At 45.3% G+C, this 21,462-nt stretch overlaps 1 protein-coding gene across 6 annotated transcripts in view; it reads left to right on the top strand.

Annotated features, from left to right (window-relative positions):
- Positions 1–8,728: 8,728 nt before the first annotated feature.
- Positions 8,729–21,462, top strand: part of aldh18a1 (aldehyde dehydrogenase 18 family, member A1) — a 33,274-nt gene continuing 20,540 nt past the window's right edge. The window contains exons 1-7 of one of the 6 annotated variants that reach the window (XM_076296239.1): positions 8,729–9,009; positions 13,315–13,424; positions 16,504–16,718; positions 18,635–18,784; positions 20,345–20,449; positions 20,692–20,844; positions 21,347–21,437. In XM_076296239.1, the coding sequence (XP_076152354.1) occupies positions 13,334–13,424; positions 16,504–16,718; positions 18,635–18,784; positions 20,345–20,449; positions 20,692–20,844; positions 21,347–21,437 (805 nt within the window). In that variant the 5' untranslated portion in view covers positions 8,729–9,009; positions 13,315–13,333. Of the gene's footprint in view, positions 9,010–13,314; positions 13,425–15,085; positions 15,204–16,503; positions 16,719–18,579; positions 18,785–20,344; positions 20,450–20,691; positions 20,851–21,346; positions 21,438–21,462 lie in introns of those variants that run through there. The other 5 variants (XM_076296240.1, XM_076296237.1, XM_076296238.1 and 2 more) reach the window with 5 other exon arrangements.

The following is a 21,462-nucleotide window of genomic DNA, read 5'->3' as shown; positions in this document are numbered from 1 at the left end:
ACCTACAAGTGTTCCTTTACCACACCTTTCGTCGGCATGCGCGCACCTATATTGAACCTGCCATTCTCACCAAATGGAATGCCTCTCAGGATGACATGCTGCTCTGCCTTAGTAGGGAAAATGCCATAATTGGTGGCGACATGAGGGCTGACTCTCCAGGTATTTGAATATGTGAAGTACAACAATTACTATGTAATGACGTGCCTTAGGTTACTTTTTACTATATAAACTATATTACTATGTAAATGTTTTCAAAGGCCACTCCGCGAAATTTGGTAGCTACACCGTGATGGACCTGAAAACCAACACCGTGATTGATGTTCAGTTGGTCCAGGTGAGTGGGAATGAATTATACTGTAAGAAGCTTTTATTTGCCCATGTGGCACCTGCTACGTATAGACACATGCATCTGATTTGTTTTCATAGAGCAACGAGGTAGGCGGTAGCTACCACATGGAGAAGGAGGGCCTGAAGAGAAGCCTTGCATTGTTGAACGGGCGCAAGGTGACCCTTGACTGTATAGTGACAGACCGACACCCGCAGATACAAAAGTTCCTGAGGGAAGCTGGCATTAACCAGTACTATGACGTCTGGCACATGGAAAAAGGTGTTTTATTATTATTATTATTATTATTATTATTATTATTATTATTGTAAGCACCTGTAAAATTTATGTTTTTCAGTATGCTTAATATGCCTTTTGTTTCTGTATGAATTTACTCCATGTACCAGAATGCTTTGTAATTTACTTGCTTCTGTGATTTCCAACATTCTATACATGTGCACCAATCAAATGTCTTTGTTTGTTTTGCTTTTATTTGAATTGTTTAAGCAGCCAATGATTATTTGTTATTTGTTTATGCCGCGAAATCACGGGGAATGTGAACATTCTATCCCCTCAGTAAGGGGATAGCTCGACAGTTCCAGTCTACCCGAGTGAAGAGAGGTCACTGTTTCTCCTGCTCCGCCTGTCAGTGCTGTTTCTTGGAGACTTAGCGGTGCTTTCATGTACCCTGGCCCACGAACGGTGAACTGTGCGAGTGGGTCACGTTCATTGTGATCGATTTGGAGTGGACTGGCTTCGTGTTTCTCGTCGGGTTGTTGTTCAACTTGAGCTTACTGTTTCGCTAGTGCTACAGGTCGTTAGCTACTAGCTGCTAGCTACTCTAGCTCTTGTTGCAGTTTTCCTACAGAGAGGAACACGTTTATAACTCCGGTGCTGGACCCACCGGAGCTACCCGACCCTCTGCAGGACGACTGTTACCTCCGGTGCTGGGCCCACCGGAGCTACACCTCCCCCAGGACGACTGCTTCTCCGCCGGTGCTGAGCCCACCGGAGGACCAACCGCCCTGCTACTGCTGGTGTCGCTAGCTACGTGTGCTAGTTCAAGGCAGCTGCTTGCCTCCCTTCTACATCGGGATAACGGTCATCGGCTTGTTGGCTGAGTGGAGTGAAACTGTTCGTGAGTACACTTACACTGACACACACACACTCGAGTTTCGCCACGAGCGACCGGCGATTCGGACTGGCATTGTAACGTTAACGTTAGCGGTTGCTGCCCTGCCTTCAGCTCATAGAGCTGACTTTGTGCACCAACGGAAAGCGCTTGGGGGTTGTTTTCTTTGGTAACGGTACTATTGTTAGCCTGGCCCCTACCGCCTGTGACTACGAATTCTCTTCGTCATACAGTCTGGAACAAAGTAATAAGAATCCGTCTCCGTAATGGGCGGATGCTTATTTCGAGGTTTAAAATCATTGGAGTTCCCTTAACCAATCAGCAACGTTTGGTAATGACGTATGCTGTGCGCCGGAGTTCAGGCTATTACGCTTCCCACTTCTGCTCTCAGTAGTAAACAGACCGCTGGCTAGTATGTAGGCTACCTGACCGCCAGGGCAGTCTCTTCGTAGTGGATATATCCCTAACTTGCGCCAGCCACGAGAGTTGTATACCAAAAGCGTCATGTCACCGAGATTATATCAGCTCTTGTCACACGCCAGTTTTCCTCTTACCTCTTCTCGCCGCTTATCAGACGATTGTTGTTCTACGCAGCCCGGTGACTTCGTCGGAGCTACGGAGCTTTTACTTCGTCCTACACGGGCTGTTTAGACTACACTCTTGGATAAGTTGGATTGTACTGATGACCTACGTGTTATTTAACCTGGAGCTTGCTCAGTTAAACTAACAGTTGTTCGGCATAAAACAACGCAGCCTCACCTTGAGCCATGCTCCGTGACTGGCTAACGTTACTGTCCACAAGCACGGTAGCCTCGCCTGGAGCCCAGCTCAGCCACAGGCCTCTGTCAAACACAAACACGGAGTGGTTTACCTTGAGCCCAGCTCGGTAACCGCTAGTCCCAGTCAAGCACAATCACAGCAGCCTTTCCTTGAGCCCCGCTTGGTAACCGGCTAGCTCAAGTCAAGACACACAGCCTCGCCTTGAGCCCCGCTCGGTAGGCTAGTAGCTATCATTCCATTCCTTAAGTAGGCCGCATTGATTTTGTAAAGGTAATTTGAGAGTAGGGGGGAGAATAACGAGCAGCAAACATTTATTTGAAAACATGAAAAGTAGTGATGCATGTAGTACACTTGTGCGTTTAGGTTTAGTAATCACCATCTGATAAATCAAACTTTTTTTCCAAAGCCAGTTGGAAGGAGAGTTTTACGACGTCCTTGCCATTTATAAAATTGACAAGACAAGCCTCATGTTCCTGCTTTAATTGCGTGATGCCCTCGAGAGTTGAGACAACTTCGCGGATAGCTTCTAGCGTCTCTTCCTCCGTCGCCATTGTTGCTATAATGTTGAACTACAAGCTTCGCTGGACTACAACAAGCAACTCGGCAGGCAAGTTCCGCGTCATCACTCAACTGTTCGCTGATTGGCGCGGTTGTACGCGAACCGCATACTGTCTGTTGGGCCAGACTACGTGCGAGGCTGAAATCAAATTTTGGCCGGAAGTACGTAGGATGGTAACACCAGGCTATACTATTGTAACTTATTGTCCTAATGTGTTTATCTACCTGTTTATGGTGAATAATTCTGTATGGTATTTCTCCTATTGTTTTAGTTAATTCATACTGGTACCATTCTCCTCTTTTAACGTTTGCCTGTCATGGTGAAAATTGTTTTCACCCTCAATTAGCTTCTTTTTGAAGCTTGTTGAATATAATCACTTTTACTATTAATAAATAAATGTTTGATTATTATATTTCATTATATCCAGGGTGTATTGGCAATTCCTTTAACTGCATTCACCACTAGTCTGATCATTATTTTCACGTTGATTATTTAAATTCTGTAGGAATACACTTTACACGAGCTATACGGTAAGTGTAGTATTTTTACAGTGGAGGCACCGCGCTAACAGTTATTTAATTCTTTGATTGTCTTTAATTATTAGCCTACTGTGGTATTCAGGAATAGTTCAGCCAGCTCACCATTCCACGGCTGAGACCTTCAGGATCCTGTTTGCGCCATTGTGTTATTTATTGTAACTAGTGCCTATGCACACACCTGTTAAGAAGGGGTTACATTATTATTTGTGATTAACATATATGAATGTGTTGGTCCCTCCATCCTCCCTGTATTCTCAGCTCATCTCTTATCTCTGGCCAAGAACCAAGTCATTTTAAACATGCAATAGTCCACCCCCTCCTAAAAAAGACAAAACTTGAAAACACTGGCCTGAATAATTGCGAAATAGCATTTTCTTTCTAGAATTATAGAAAAAGCTGCCTTTCAACTACTTCAATCTTTCTATCTGACAATTAGATATTAGACCTGCGGCATGTTATAGTTATGATCTGAAAGAGTTAAAAATGTTCAAAATGTTTTTTGAATTCCAGGACTTTCAAAACAGCTGGAGAAGATCAGCAAAATAAAAGACTGCCAGAAGCTGAAGAAGTGGATGCGGGCAGAGAATGTCTAATAAGGGGAGAACTGCCACTCTCGGAAAACTTCCGGTTTCTGAACTGGTTGCAGTTCCTTCTGTGGTTCCACATGAGGGCGCTCGTCCACGAGTGCAGAATGCATGGAGGTCTATGGAGCTGTACCCCTCAAAATCCACTTTTCTCAGGATATAATTTTTTTTCAAGTAATTTGAATATTGTATTAGAAAGGGGAGGCAAAGAAAATACACTTGGTGGAGTATTATATTTTTTAAAGTCACTTAATTGTTCTAAAAAGCCTTTCAAACGTGTCAATGACGTCACTCATTAGCACAATGCTAGCGTGTTATGGGCAACAACGACCCAAACTGTAAGAAATCAAAAGGACATAAGTACTCGTTCATTCAACTTTTGACCTATAACCCATGTTGAAGTTATATAAACTAAAATCAAATCTGAGATTTGTCAACGACAATCAGGTGAAAGAGACAAATTTAGCCGTCTAGCTCCATTGACTCCCATTCATTCTGCACTCATGGCGATCGCCCCCAGTGGAAATCTGGTGGAACTGCAACCAAAATTCGGTACAATGGGACTTAATACGGAGTGGCAAGGCTCTCCGTAGACGGGCTCTGATGCGGGCCATAAGAAATCACATTTACTGGATTGCGGCAACATCTGCGTCAGGAACAGAGAGGGTGGCAAAATGGACCTCCATCCTCAACCATGTCCGGGACGTCCACACCCACGAGGACTCCAATTTCCCAGCCTGTCTGCATCCAGTTCGCAAAACCAGCGACAAGAACAAATGGCTGACAACAGGTATCTTTTGTTATGTATAGGAAATCACTTCAAACACATTGTACAAGTCCTTTATAGTTGACAATCAGAACTAGTGTATTGGAAGTCAGTCATATGGATTCAACTAATTTGGTTATATTGGCCCATTGCAACTGTTGGCATATCATGGTTTTGTGATAGAACAACAATGTTTTTTGTCTGTTGTAGGAACTCCAGCGTTCTACCAGCTGGAGAAGGTGCCAAAAGAGTCCTCAAGGACATTGCTAAGCTTAGCCCCCACCACCAGACCTCATCATTAGAGTCATTTCACAGTGTGATCTTGCAATTTGCTCCAAAAAATGTGGTGTTTCCTTTCCTTGGGATGCTTTGCAGGTAACGGGAACTTCGATTGCACAGATGGTAATGATACATATTATGTGCATGCCATTATTTTCATGTTTGGTTTTCTCTTTACTGCGCAAGACTCTACCTGGCTGCTCTGCATTACAATGAGAATGCTGCATGAGACCAGGCCACCTCATCCTCTGGGGACCCTCTCTACAGGATTCATTTCCCAAAGTACAGGAAGGGAGAGTGCAGGGTGAAACCCATCAAAACTGAGACAACATTCCATAAGTTACATAATCTTTTATTTATCAACAATAAAAGATCTGTTCATTATGTATGCTATTGCACTATAGTGGCTTTACAATGAACAAAACAATAAATAAATGTACAATGAAATACTTTACAAACTATGTACATAGTTACAGAAGTGTTTGTGAAATATTGCACAGGGTATGTGGAACACTTAATGGGCTTCATCATGGGCGAGGTCTTTATGGACCCAGAAGCATACAGGGAGGAACTCCTGAAAATAAGCATTCCTCCGGACCTGTCCTCAGAGTTTGAGCACCCAGAGAAGGAGGAGGTGATCGCCAACTACGTTTCTCGCTTCAATCCAGGGGAGGCAGTTTGAAGCCCACGTATTGTCCTTGGCTGTCAGGAAACTCCCGACGAACACGCAGGACCAAACATGACGGATTGACGACCCTTCTTCTGCGTCCAAGGAAACCCCAACCCCAACTGACAAAGCTCCTGTAGGCATGATACCTGTAACGACTAAAAAAAACATTGCATTAGTTAGCAGGTTACATAATCTGTCAGTTCTGTCAAAAATGCAAAGTGCAATTGTCATATTTCAAGGAAATATTATGTTTTATTTCTGTTTTCTGTAATAAATATATTTTGTAATGTCTTATGTGTGTATGTTTGATACCTGCTGAATTTGCAGACAATAGCCATACATAAAAAGAAAGACAACAACAATTGGGGCATGTGTTGGTGTGTAAGGCCATTAGTGACCTATGAACATAGACTAACATCTGCTTTTGCTGATAAAAATCACTTCTCATGAACACTGGGAAAAACTAATAAGTAGCCTAATAAATAACACGTACTGCTCTATTCCCCGGAGCCGTAAGTCCCCATGGTCAGCTCTGTAGATGTTCAGTGCGTTCTGAAGAGAATAAACATGGATGATCAATTATGCATTGAGGGATCTCCTCCGCTGCTGCAGACGTTGTGTGATCTATAATGGTAAGGTAAGGTGAGTGCTATGCTAGCACAGTCGCTAGCATTATTCGTAAATGAGTGAGTAATATGGCATACTCGCTAGCTCATTTGTAAATAAGTTAGTAACACGGTGACATATCTACAGGCCTTTCTGTAGCTTAGAACTGTTACCTGTGGAATCTCCTGGCAGCATATACTCTGCCTCAGTTGGCATTGCCCCACAATTTCCACACGCACACCTATATAATTCATAATATAAGCTAATCAAGTGCTGTGAATCTAGTGAAGTTTTTAAATGCAAGCAAATGTTAAATATTGTAAAAAGACTGGCTTTATGTCACTAAAAATTACATTACGTTTACTTCGTAACAGGCTGAAAAGGGTCAAGGCTAATAGCCAAGCCTAATATGACGCGTAGCACAGATGGAGGATAAATACATTGATTTAAAAAGTTAACAAACCATTCAGCAACTGCTTTCAGCATTCGTGGAGGTGTTTCTGCAGGTGGCTCCTCTTCATCTTGATCTGGGTCAGACTCTGGGTCGAACATGTTGGGCTGGAGTGCGCCTCTGTAATCCGTCATTTTCATCCAAGCGGTGGAGGTTTTCACGTGAAGAAAACGAGCAGGGTAAACATCTGACAGGTGGGGCGTGGCCAGCAATAGCTTATTTGCATAAAAGTGATGGAGCCCTAAAACGGCTCATTCTGAAAGGGACTGAAGCTGGCAAGAATTAGGCTACAGAGATCTCTTTATGTGAGATTGATTTTGTGCACAAAACTTTATGAACATGTTTTGTATGGCCTATAGACCTATTCTAACTTGTTTAAAAAGAGGTATAATATGTCTCCTTTAAGCCACTGATCTATAAAGAACACCACCATACCAGAGCCCGTTTACGGAGAGCCGGATCACTCCCTATTAACTCCATTGTACCTGCAATCTGTTGCAGTTCCGCTAGGGGCGATCACGAATAAGTGCAAAAACAATGGGGGTCTATGGAGCTAGACGGCTAAATGTGTCTCTTTCACCTAGTTGTCGTTAAAAAATCGAAGATTTGATTGTGGTTTCTGCAAACTCAATATGGATTATAGGTCAAAAGTTGAATGAACGAGTACTTAGGTCCTTTTGATTTCTTACAGGTTGGGTCGTTGTTGCCCACAACACACTAGCTTTCTGCTAATGAATGACGTCATTGACGCATTTGAAAGGCTTTTTAGAACAAATAAGTGACTTAAAAATATAATACTCAGCGGTGTGTATTTTCTCTGCCCCTTCTTTCGCATGCAACGCAATAATTGTCTGGGCAAAAAATTATATCCCGAGAAAAATGGATTTGAGGGGTAGAGCTCCATTGACCTCCATTCATTCTGCACTTATTCGTGAGCGCCCTCATCTGGAACCAGAAAAGGAACTGCAACCAGTTCAGAAACCGGAAGTTTCCCGAGAGTGGCGGTTCTCCCCTAGACATTCTCTGATAACTACTCTAGCAACAGTCAGTTGTCATCAACTTTGACGCCAGTCAACTGTTTCCTCTGCCCACAACAGTTTCAAAATAAAACTCCTCAATACAATAATTCCATTTTAAATAATTTAACCATTTTAACTATGCAACTATTTAACTGTTCAGCCTTTTAAACTGTCAGTTGTCATAAACTATGACTCCTGCCAACTGTTTCCTCTGCCCACAACTGTTTCAAAATAAAAGTCATCACTACAATAATTCTATATTAAATAATTTAACCATTAAAACTATCCAACTATTTAACTGTTCAGCCTTTCAAACTGTCAGTTGTCATCAACTATGACTCCCGCCAACTGTTTCCTCTGCCCACAACTGTTTCAAAATAAAAGTACTCACTACAATAATTCTATATTAAATAACCTAACCATTTTCACTATCCAACTATTTAACTGTTCGCCGGCCATTCCAACGGTCAGCTGTCATCAACTATGACTCCCCGCCAGCTTTTTTCTCTATCTGACCTCCATCTTTTTACTTAGATTATATTTTAGACAATATTCAACAATATTTCATTCAGCAGCCATTTTTGCATTTTCATGCACTCGTAATTCCCTGGAATTACATTCTCTAGTTGTGTTTTATTATTTTATAAAGAAAGGGATGCATATTAAGATATTATTAGAAGTTATTGAATGTAAATAATAAAGTTTGTCAAGTCCAGAAATTGGCATAAACAATGTAAAGATCTATTGAATTTATTGTGCAATATTAATTAATTTATTTATTTTAATCATCAACTGTATAAGGATTTAATGCCAACATTAGGGGGCGTGTTGAGTAAACACATAAAATAATTTGTTAGATTATTAATTGATTAAAAATGCTTTGAGGTATAGCAAATAGTACCGAATAGAGTCGGTCAAAGGGGCTAGGTGGCCGTGGCGCCTTTTTTGTTACACGTGGTGAGAAATCCGATGTTTTGCTAAGCAGAAATCTTTTAACTGTGAATGGCACAGGAGCGTTATACACTGTAAAAACGTACGCGTTTAGCGTAACGTATATTCATTTAAATTGCATGGTACTGCTACCGGACTGGACGTTAACGTAAGAGTGTTCAGAATGGAGAACTGCTAGCCAACTGACGTAAACGACGCACACGTAGACAGAAGCTACGGCGCTTGACAACCCCTCAAGTTCGCACAAGATCTGTGGCAAGCAGTTGTGCTGTATGGTAAGCTGGTCGTCGTGCTTGGAAATTTTGACTGAAGTGAGAGGAGGAATTAAAATACTAGGTAGTGTCAAAGGTATGTGCAGCAATATAGAAGTTTGCCATGTTGATTCAGTAAGTTGAACTGTTATGCATTAAAGCTAGCCAGTTTGCTAACGTTTCTTCATTGGATTTTAACTGTACTTCGCTAGCATGCTAGAGCTAGCAAAGAACGTAACACTGAAACAGATTCATAAACTAGGACATGCAACTATCCAGCTAGCATAAGTTACACTATCTCTGATAACGGTAGCTTGTTGAGTGACCAAAGTGTACCGCTGACAACAGAGGCTAGCCATCATTTTGATACTTCTCGATAACGTTAGTTAACTGAATGTTCGTAGTTAGATAGTTAATGTAATGTTACCTTGCTTAGTAACGTTAGTGGTAAGTTAACAACGTTAGTCAGGCAACTGTCATCTGTTGCCTACCTCCACTTGTCTTATTTAAGCCTACGTTAGTTAATGTGATGTGACCGATGTGTCAATTGCAATGTCTGTTGTTGGCCAGATCAAACATTTGAAACCATGCTGACGTTGACAAATGTTTTCGTTTCCTCCTTATTTGTCACCCCTATGCTATGCCTGTTTTGTCTGTGTCGGTGTATACTTGGGCATGTTCACGAGCTAACGTTACCTGTTAATATTCCGAAGCTCAGACGTACAATTTCTGTTTGAAATCGTAGTAAAATGTTCAGATGTTTATGCCACCATCGCTCCATTGACCGCCTGTGTACACGTATCCATCCATGCCTGCAAGCCGCACTCTCATTTCATCAGCCGGGCTAGGGTGGAGTCTCCATCCGAGGCGCATCCCCATTGGACCAGGCGGTCGGTCGGGTCTATGTGGAGAGAAATTATGGTGCCTTGGAAAAGTGGCGAACTATCATTAACGTCTTGCAGTTTCACATTTAAAAAAAAAGGACTCATGTAGTAAGGTTTTGAGTGAGTAGTGTGGTGAATTTGAAAAAGTGCTGCTGTGTAGCCCAATATTGTATTGTAAAGGTTATACATACTGTATTCACCCCGAAAGAAATTCCGTTTCAAGAAATGTGAATGCTTTATAGTGATCAGATAATCTTAACTGCTGTTAAGGCCTGCAAACTCTTCTTTATTTGAAGGGAATGGTTGCAGTAGTATCAGGAATGTGCCGGATGAAATGTTGGCTCGGCCTGGTGAGGCAAGCAAGCAGACTTTACCCTGAGCTCAGCTATCTGCCCCCCCCCCCCCCCCCCCCCAACACACACACACACACACACACACACACACACACACACACACACACACACACAGCTATTTGCTATGACATTATATAGGTCAGTGGTTCCCAAACTTTTAACAGGCATGTACCCCCTGAGACATTATGATCTTCCGGAGTACCCCCAACACCACCAATTGTTAACAAGGTTTTTTTTAATTGTTTTATTAATAGTTCTTTTTATCAGTTTTGTCGAGAATAGTGAATAGGATGATAAACATATGATACAAATCTCATCAATAGTCAACATATGATAGGCCTACAAATGTGCTGAATATAATGATTTTAAATAGATCTGCACCTAATCTCACACACAATCGTCTTGTTGAATGCAGTGATCTTATCTGGTGCTTGTCTTTGCCTTGTAACTGGAGATTTATTGAGCTTTAGTGAGCATTGAGCTTTCCAAATATATCGCTAAGATAGGCCAGCTTCGTCAAGAAATGTTCATTAGTGAACGTGCTTGCAGATTCAAACATGCGCTCTTCCTCCAAGAAGAGGCGACTCGGAGCTCAAACACGCGACAGCACTTTACCTCGGGAAAGCCACCTTGCCTCGCTGTGAAACAGTACAGCCTTTTGGTCAGCTCCCATCTCCTCTCAAAGTGCGGAGAATAGACACGCTTTTAAGGGCCGGGTCTTGATGAAATTCACCATTCTCACAACCTCGTTCAAAATCTCATTCAGGTCGGGACTAGCTGCCTTGACACGAGCGCTTCCCTATGAATAACACAGTGCGTCCATTGCGCATCGGGTGCTACCTGGGCCTAGGCTACAGATAAAAAAATAAATAAATAACGTCAGTTCGCACCCCACCTGGCATGTCGCCGCGACCCAGTAGTGGGTTGCGACCCACAGTTTGAGAAACGCTGCTTTACCCTCTCTTTTAATCCACTCTCGAATATTTTGTTAATGCGTAGAAAATAAGTTTTTAATGTGCAGTGCAAATGCGGAAGTTAAGTTACCAACGTGGGATAGAGAAAATGTTTGAAAAGGCATAGGCTATGACTTAGATCTTTTTTCGCGTACCCCCTGAAATCAGTCCACGTACCCCTGGGGGTACGCGTACCCCAGTTTGACAACCGCTGATATAGGTGGTCAGTGTGACCCCAAGGCTGAAATGGACTAATGCCCCCCCCCCCCCCAACACACACACAAACACACACATGATGCAGAGTCCAGCAAGAGCCCAGTGTGACCTGATAAGGGCGGTTTCACCCCCAACCCCCCCCCCCCCAACTGCTGTGGGGTCTCACACTTCACACTCTAGTGTTCCTCATCTCGCCGCTCTTACCAAACAGCACCCAGTGTTCCTCATCTCACCGCTCTTACCAAACAGCACCCAGTGTTCCTCTAGCCTGGAAATCCAGACCCAAGTCTAAAAAGATTTAGGGTCTGGCTATGAGCAATGAAAATGGCCCAACTCGAGGGGCGGCACCAAGCATGCATTTGAAAATATCACTGCACGCAATTGGATAACACTACGACCAATGTTTACTGACTGATTCCGGACTGCAACATTGCAACGCTGTGAGCTCAGGGTAGAGTTCCTGTACCACCCAAGCCCAGCCTGCACACTTCCCTTCGATGCTTCTCTGCCGGGTCTGGTTCGTCAGACTCTGCTGATTGAGTGGACATAAATGGACAGAGGTCCACCTGGTTATTGCGGCTATCTGGAAACAGGTCCACCCTTAGCAAACATCTCTCACTGGTCCTACTCCATCTACGGCAGGCCTGCTGATAGCATTTCTGTCGATACTTATTCTCTCACTCAGTCACTCACAGCGATTTCGCACTCCTCGCCCTGTCTGCTGGCTGTTTGCTCCCACGCACCTGTCTGGTGCAGCTCCACTATTTGTAGTCCAGTGTCGGAGATGCCATGTTTGTAGCCCTCCTGTCTGGTGCAGCTCCACTATTTGTAGTCCAGTGTCGGAGATGCCATGTTTGTAGTCCTCCTGTCTGGTGCAGCTCCACTATTTGTAGTCCAGTGTCGGAGATGCCATGTTTGTAGTCCTCCTGTCTGGTGCAGCTCCACTATTTGTAGTCCAGTGTCGGAGATGCCATGTTTGTAGTCCTCCTGTCTGGTGCAGCTCCCCTATTTGTAGTCCAGTGTCGGAGATGCCATGTTTGTAGCCCTCCTGTCTGGTGCAGCTCCACTATTTGTAGTCCAGTGTCGGAGATGCCATGTTTGTAGTCCTCCTGTCTGGTGCAGCTCCACTATTTGTAGTCCAGTGTCGGAGATGCCATGTTTGTAGTCCTCCTGTCTGGTGCAGCTCCACAATTTGTAGTCCAGTGTCGGAGATGCCATGTTTGTAGTCCTGCCGTCTGTTGCAGCTCCACTATTTGTAGTCCAGTGTCAGAACATCCTTGATCGTTTGTGTGTGTCAGACCTTATATGCTCCCCAGGTGCAGATTACACCTCTGCATACTCAGACAAGTCATCTCACTTCCTTGGTTGTGTGTGTGTTGTGTATTAGGTATACTGGTGTGTGAAGTGTGGTTGTGTTTGTGAGGTGTGTGTAGGCTAGTCCTTTTAGGCAAGTCCCTCCACTTGGCGGCCATATAGCAACGCTATTTGGGCACTCGTCGGGCATCCTATTCGGCAGAAATGCGCGTGCGCAAGGCTTCACGACACCAATCTTGCTCCAGCGGCGAGTTCACAAGACATGATTGGCAATCTTCACAACACACCATATGATTGGCTCAATGTATTCACATGTTGACGTTTTGCTGAGGAAGGGGTGGGATATGTGTAGACAACGGCCATATTGGCGTTACATATAGCCCCATGCATTTCTATGGAGGATTTTTTGAGTGCTGTGTCTCCACATTAGAAAGTCTCTGGTGTAGGTCTGTGGTGAGTGAATAATGATTGTGATTTTGCAATGTTGATGTATGATGGTATGTGAGGTGTGTGTGTGTGTGTGTGTGTGATGTTGAGATGTGTCTTTTTTTCTCTCTCTCTCCCCCTCTCCCCCCCCTCTCCCCCCCCCTCTCCCTCTCTCTCCCCCTCTCCCTCTCTCTCCCTCTCTCCCCCTCTCCCTCTCTCTCCCCCTCTCCCTCTCTCCCCCTCTCTCTCTCTGCAGAGTGAAAAGGTGAGACGCCATGTTGCTGCACAGGCTGTCTCAGTGTTCCGGGCTTGGCCTGCGCTCCTGCAACTCACACACCTTCTCCAGGGCCGCCTCACAAGGCAAGAGTAAGTGTGTGTGTGTGCGTGCAGGAATCAGTCCGATTTGTCTCTTCCATTTCTTAATGTTTACACATTTTGCTTGAGGAATATGGCCAACGTGTCAATAATAACGCTAATATATTTAATGGCCAACGTGTCAATAATAACGTTAATATATTTAATTGACAACGTGTCAATAATAACGTTAATATATTTAATGGCCAATGTGTCAATAATAACGTTAATATATTTAATGGACATTTGCACATGATATATTTGTGACACTATTAAAATGGCAAAGATACATGTCAGGCTTATCAGGGAGGGATATCTGCAAATGTAATGTTTTATAGGTTTAGAAGGTAAAGTTGTACGGTCGGTATGCATCCCTGTTGTCCCTCGTTCAGGGAAATGTATTTAATAACAAACAACCAGACAGGGCCACAGTAAGTGGTGATTATTCTCACTGTTTAGTAGGGCTGTAACGATATACGATTCGAAACCGAAATCGCGACATTCATATCCACGATACTGTGTCGCGGTGTGAAAAGGCAGAATCGCGACACACCCTTTCTAGTGTTTCACGCAGTGCTTTGCAGTTTACGCGGCCGCAAAAGCAACCCACAACTCCCGCTTTACTTGTCGGTAGCCTACGTTGTCCAAAAACAAATAAATAAATAAATAATAATTTCATACCTCTCCTTGCTTTCATTGTAGACTATGTGTGCAACTTTACCAAACAGTATAGAAGTAAACCCCCTCTCCTTGCCCGCTCTCTCTCGCGCTCCCTCCCTCTCACTCTCCCTCCCTCTCCTGCTCAATGAACACGCGCGACTTAAATAAAACATTCACAATCGTGAAAGCAAGGACTCATGTAGACGACTAGCTAAATTACTATTAAATCCGCTTAGCATCAGCATGCTGCACATATTTGTTTAAAACTCTTGCATTGAAGTTGACTGATCATCTCAATACCAACGTTTCCCAAAAGGGCCTGTTCCAAGGAGAACAAGTATTACCTTGAAACTTAAACACACATGGGGAAACTGAACAGTCCAATCAGTAGACTATGATAGGCTAAGCTAGCCAACTATGCTACTTTGTTTACAATATTTCCAGGCTTCAACCAGACAGCTGAATTAAAGAGGTAGAGTTGTAATAAAAAATAGTAGGCCTAGGCTATAGGCTAATCTGCATAAAGTGTGCTGTCATAAATATCAGTCATTCAGAAAAATATTTGTATATCAGGATATAAAATAATAGATATATTATATTGTAATCCTCTGGTGTTCTAAGGAGGGCTATTAAAATGTTATTTAATAAAATGTCTAGCCCCCCCCAAAAAAAAAGAAAAAAAGAAGAATCGAGATTGGTATGGAACCGTGTGGGTCAAAAATCGTGATACAAACCGAATCGTGAGGTTGGTGTATCGTTACAGCCCTACTGTTTAGCCACTAGGGGGTTTATCTAGGCCAAACTGGCATCTTCTCCCCTACCCTCTCTCTCTCTCTCCCTCTCTCTCTCTTTCTCTCTCCCCCCTCCCTTGCTCTCTCTCGCTCTCTCTCTCTTTCCCTTGCTCCCTCTCTCTCTCTCTCTCTCTCTCTCCCTCTCTCTCTCTCTCTCTCTTTCCCTTGCTCTCTCTCTCTCTCTGTGCATGCTGCATGTGTTCCTGGCTGCTTTTGGGGCAGTGTGCTGAGGCTGCATCTGTGTGTGTATTGTTCTCCTGTGCTGTGTGGGGTGAGAGCTTATGGCTCACATTCCAGCCAAGACACAATGGGCCTTGCTGCCAAACCAGCAGACAGCAATGTACCTCTCTTACTACACACTCGCACTCACACAAACACTCGCGCTCACACACACACACGCACACACACTCTCTACGCAGACACACACACACACTCACTCACTCACACACATACTCGCACACACACTCTCTATGCAGACACACACACACACACACACACACACACACACACACTCTCTACGCAGACACACACGCACAAACACACGCGCACACACACTCGCACTCACACACACATTCGCGCACACAGTCACACACGCACACACACTCTCTACGCAGACACACATACACACTCACTCACTCACACACACTCTCTATGCAGACACACACACACACACACACACACACACACACACTCTCTACGCAGACACACACGCACAAACACACACACGCACACGCACACTCACACACACACACACACACACACACACACACACACACACACACACACACTCACACTCACTCACACACACACTCTCTACGCAGACACACACACACACACACTCTGTGCATACACACGCGCACGCACATGCACACACTCACACACGCACGTGCACACACACACTCACTCACACACTCTACGCAGACACATATGCTGAGGACTGATTCATAGTCAACGCAAGGAACAAAAACGCAGTGAGCTATGCAAGGACACCATGATGCATGCAACATGCAGTTTCTGATGGGGCCTCATCGTCCATGTGACTTGTGTAGACAATGAAAGCCACTTCAAGACGTGCGTGAGCCTGGCATTGTCCAGCGTAACTTGCGTAGACTTATGAATCAGGCCTTTAAGGTCAAACACTCACACTCACAAGGAGAAAAACATCGAAATCCTGCTCTTAATTATATCCCTGCTTTTGTTGACACACGTGTTGTATGAAGATATGAAGGTGATATGTGGGTCTTGGTTTGGGGTTGAGTTGACCGGTGGGGCTGCTTTAACGGGTTTAACTTTCTCTAATCACACATGATGGGCTCATTGATTATCAATATCATCATCATCATCATCATCATCCTCCTCCTCCTCTCCCCTCCTCATCAGAGATGTTCTAAGACGGGGAGATGGTATCTCCTGTGGGATTCCATTAAATTCCATTCAGCCTCTGATCTCCTCCTGCAGACCTCGTGGCTCTTCCACGTTTTCCCTCTCCCCTTTTAGAACATCTCTGCCCCTCACCCTCTGAACTTTGACCCCTCACCCTATCCCTCTTCTCATTGGCTCCCTGTGCATGGCTGCTCATCGCTCATTGGCTGCTGCCCCTGGTGTCCCTCCCTCCCTCCCTCTCTCTCTCTGCCCTTCAGATGGCCGCGTGTGGCCTGGCCTGCCGGCCGTGCGTCAGTGGAGTAACGTGCCTTTTCTTACAGTGCCGCTGGCGCGTGCCCACGGTAAGTCCTTCGCCCACCGCGGCGAGCTGCGCCAGGCCAAGAGGATCGTCGTCAAGCTAGGCAGCGCCGTGGTCACCCGCGGCGACGAGTGCGGCCTGGCCCTGGGACGCCTGGCCTCCATCGTGGAGCAGGTGAGGAGGGGGGGGGGTGTGTGCAGGTGAGCGGGGGGGGGGGGGGGGGGTTGCAGGTGAGCGGGGGGGTGGGGCATGTGCAGGTGGAGGGGGGAAGAGGCATGTGCAGGTGAGGGGGGGGTAGGGGGGAAGGGGGGAAGGGGAATGGGGGGGTTTGGAGGGGTAGGGGTGAAGAGGCATGTGCAGGTGAGGGGAAGGGGGTGTGCAAGTGAGGGGGGGGGGGTTGCAGGTCAGCGGGGGGGGTGGGGCATGTGCAGGTGGAGGGGGGAAGAGGCATGTGCAGGTGAGGGGGGGGTAGGGGGGAAGGGGAATGGGGGGGTTTGGAGGGGTAGGGGTGAAGAGGCATGTGCAGGTGAGGGGGGGTAGGGGTGAAGAGGCATGTGCAGGTGAGGGGGGGGGGTAGGGGTGAAGAGGCATGTGCAGGTGGGGGGAGGGGAAGGGCTGCAGGTGGCTGAGTGAGCTGGTGGGGTAATTGGGTTGAGACCAGGTGAGGAGGAGGGACATACAGGTGAGCTGAGAACAGGTGAGTGGGGTTGGTCACCTGCATTGAGATGTGTGTGTGTACTGTATATTGGTTCTGAATATTTCTGTGTGTGTGTGTGTGTGTACTAGGGGTGGGCGATATATATCGTCTGCGATAATATCCTGATTGTTGTTTTAACAATGTGCAAATTTACATTATCGAGTATTTAAATTACTTATGGGGAAAAAACACTCAATCACTCATTGAAACCCCATACATTCACTAAATCCAGGAGGTGTATGCAAGAGAAGCCCCATTGCAGCAGAGCAAGTGTCACATGATCGCTAGTGGGTCCACGTTGTCACAAGCAGGCCTAATGTTTATTTTGTGTAGCGAGATCAAGACGTAGCCTGCTTGGGATTTTGTGCAGCTACTTCTGTTCACATAGCATTGATGAGACAGTCACATTTTTTCCTACATGGTATTATATGGAGAGAAAACACTTGCCTTTGAGTATTTTAATAGTCAGTTGTAAACAAAGAACTCTTCTCATGTAACCCTTTTGTAAATGGACTGAAGTTCGCTCTAAATATCTACGTGTATCGATTATGCTAACCGTTAGCATCTCTATGGGATTTCTCATATATATTAGCCATAAGCTAACGCATTAGTTTCTATTCTGTAACTTGGAATGTTAAATGTTAACTCTTAAACAAAACATCGAAGGAAATAACCGAGATGTACTCTGTTGGTCTGCTTAGTTTTACAGTGAATCCTAAGTAAAGGTGTTTTAAAGGAACTTCAGCTTCAGACTTTCTCTTGGGAAACTGTTAGGCCTAGTCATCTTCTCTAATGTAGCTGGCTAGACCATGTCATTGCCACACACAAGTGGGGGCAAAATTGGAAATGTGTCATAGAGTGACAATGCATTGGTTGATTTTGTTAAAAAGTCACAGGTTAGGTTAATGGTTTGTATTATTGTATTGACGCTATTCATAAATAATGAGCAGTAAAGTAACTCAGACTTTTACAATTTTTTTTTAAGGATATCGACTAATTATCGTTATCGTCAAAATCACAAAAAATATCGAGATATTATTTTTTGTCCATATCGCCCACCCCTAGTGTGTACTGTGTATTGGTTCTGTATATTTCTGTGTTTGTGGGTATATTTGTGTGTGTGTCTGTGTATTGGTTCTGTATATTTCTGTGGTTGTGTGTGTGTACTGTGTATTGGTTCTGTATATTTCTGTGTGTGTGGGTATATGTGTGTGTGTGTGTGTGTACTGCTTATTGGTTCTGTATATTTCTGTGTGTGTGTGTGTGTGTGTACTGTGTATTGGTTCTGTATATTTCTGTGTTTGTGTGTGTGTTCTAACTGCAGTTGTTGTCCCCTAGGTGGCGGTGTTGCAGAGCCAGGGCCGTGAGTGTAACTGCCGTTGTTGTCCCCTAGGTGGCGGTGTTGCAGAGCCAGGGCCGTGAGATGATGATCGTGACGAGTGGCGCCGTGGCGTTCGGAAAGCAGCGTCTGCGGCACGAGATCCTGCTCTCCCAGAGCGTCCGCCAGGCCCTGCACTCGGGGCAGAACGCCCTCAAGGACATGGTACGGCCCCTCCCCTCTCACGCCTGACCTCTAACCTCTTACCCATAACTCACCCCTGACCTCTAACCTCTTACCCATAACTCACCCCTGACCTCTCACCTCTAACCTCTTGCCCATAACTCACGCCTGACCTCTAACCTCTTACCCATAACTCCCCCCTGACCTCTAACCTTTAACCTCTTACCCATAACTCACCCCTGATCTCTCACCTCTAACCTCTTACCCATAACTCACCCCTGATCTCTCACCTCTAACCTCTTACCCATAACTCACCCCTGACCTCTAAACTCTAACCTTTAACCTCTTACCCATAACTCACCCCAGACCTCTCCGGTCTGCATAAGTGGGAGTGTCACCTTACATCACTAAATAAACTTTCTCTCTTAACAAGCAAAAAGAGCAAATAAACATAATTGTGTTTACAGTATTATTGTCTATAGTCACTCTATCCCACACCTGAGACAGACTAGACTAATAGACTAATGCTCTATCCCACACCTGAGACAGACTAGACTAATAGACTAATGCTCTATCCCACACCTGAGACAGACTAGACTAATAGACTAATGCTCTATCCCACACCTGAGACAGACTAGACTAATAGACTAATGCTCTATCCAACACCTGAGACAGACTAGACTAATAGACTAATGCTCTATCCCACACCTGAGACAGACTAGACTAATAGACTAATGCTCTATCCAACACCTGAGACAGACTAGACTAATAGACTAATGCTCTATCCCACACCTGAGACAGACTAGACTAATAGACTAATGCTCTATCCCACACCTGAGACAGACTAGACTAATAGACTAATGCTCTATCCCACACCTGAGACAGACTAGACTAATAGACTAATGCTCTATCCAACACCTGAGACAAATAGACTAATAGACTAATGCTCTATCCAACACCTGAGACAAATAGACTAATAGACTAATGCTCTATCCAACACCTGAGACAAATAGACTAATATATTAATACCCTATCTCCACACCTGAGATAGACTAGCGGAGTGGCATATCCTGTGTGCTGGTAAAGGTCAAAGGTCATTAGTGTGATGTGTACAAAGATTGTTAAGGCGGAGCAAGATACTTCGTCGTAATTCATGTCTATGGGCGCGAAATGGGGATCAAATCCTGTCTGCATAAAGAGGCGTGTCGATGACGTATTGATGAGCGTACGTTGCAACCCGCCAACAGCAGCGGCATAAATAACCGGCGCACACCTGATATAAGGTCGATTTTCTCCAGACTGGAATGCTCAAAAATGCTAAAAATGTACCTGAAATGTTCACAAGGGTTTGAGGATCATGAAAACGTGCCCGAAATTCACATTCCTAACTCTATAGAACTAAGATCTTAGCATATGTGGTAAAATTCTGAGCTATGCCCATAGACTTCAATGGAGCAGTCGCTGCCTCTGCTCTGCATAAAGGGGGATTTTGACCCCCCCCCCCCTCGTGCGATCCGGGTTCCCGGAAGTGGCTCCTGATGAAGTATCTTGCTCCGCCTTAACAATCTTTGATGTGTATGTCTTCTCTCCTCCCCCCCCCAGTCTCTTCCCGTGCTGGAGGCGCGAGCCTGTGCTGCTGCGGGCCAGAGTGGACTGATGGCCCTCTATGAAGCCATGTTCACACAGTACAGCACCTGCACTGCCCAGGTACACGCACACACACACACACACACACACACACACACACACACACACACACACACACACACCTGTGTCACTGCAGGCCAGAGCGGACTAATGACACAAAGATACTTACCTGAGATCACACTACCACCTTTATAGCGTCCAGATGCACACAGCAGAACAGTGATTGTATGAGAGAGTCTGTGTGTGTGTATGTGTGTTCAGAGTTTCTGAAGATGGCCGCCCTATCCTCTCCCCTTGCACAGATCCTGGTGACGAACCTGGATTTCCATGATGACCAGAAGCGGAGTAACCTGAACAGCACGCTGCACGAGCTGCTGCGCATGAACATCGTGCCCATCATCAACACCAACGACGCCGTCGTTCCGCCTCCGGAGCCCAACAGTGACCTGCAGGGGGTAAACGTGGGTATAGAACAGGCGGGAGGGGCCTAGCCCGCCCCCACACCCACTGCATGCTGGGAAGGGCTCCGTACGGAGGTGCATGCTTGGCCGCGGCGGGTAGGATGGCACGGGGCAGGATGGAGCACGCAGCAAGGGTTTCCCTGCCAACACGGACTAGCGCTAAGATGACCGGAGTTTTCACTGCTAACTCAGACTAGCGCTATACCACCCAGAGTTTCCTTGCTATCTCAGATTAGCACTAAACTAACTAGAGTTTCCCTGCTAACTCAGACTAGCGCTAAACCACCCAGAGTTTCACTGCTAACCCAGACTAGCACTGAAACTGTGGTTAGTTCAAAACTAACCTAGAAGATGTATGTAATACAAAGCAACGACTAATGATAACTAATCAAGATCTGATCGGATTAACTGCATGCTTCTGCATCTGCATGCTTCAGCCGCCAGTCGTCATGTCCAGTGGGGGCTTCTGGGTAATGTAGTCTCTGCTCCTCTGCAGGTGATCAGCATCAAGGACAACGACAGCCTGGCAGCTCGTCTTGCTGTGGAGATGAGGGCCGACCTGCTCATCGCTCTGTCTGACGTAGAAGGTGTGACCTCACTTCCTGTCGTCCA

Source organism: Alosa pseudoharengus, unplaced genomic scaffold (assembly GCF_046254945.1).
Source record: "Alosa pseudoharengus isolate Yale_2024_CS ecotype anadromous, Long Island Sound unplaced genomic scaffold, YU_APseudo_1.1 YU_APseudo_1.1_scf_20, whole genome shotgun sequence".
NCBI lineage: Eukaryota > Metazoa > Chordata > Actinopteri > Clupeiformes > Clupeidae > Alosa > Alosa pseudoharengus.
Note: the sequence above shows the minus strand (reverse complement) of the source record. Positions and strands in the feature narration are given on the sequence as shown.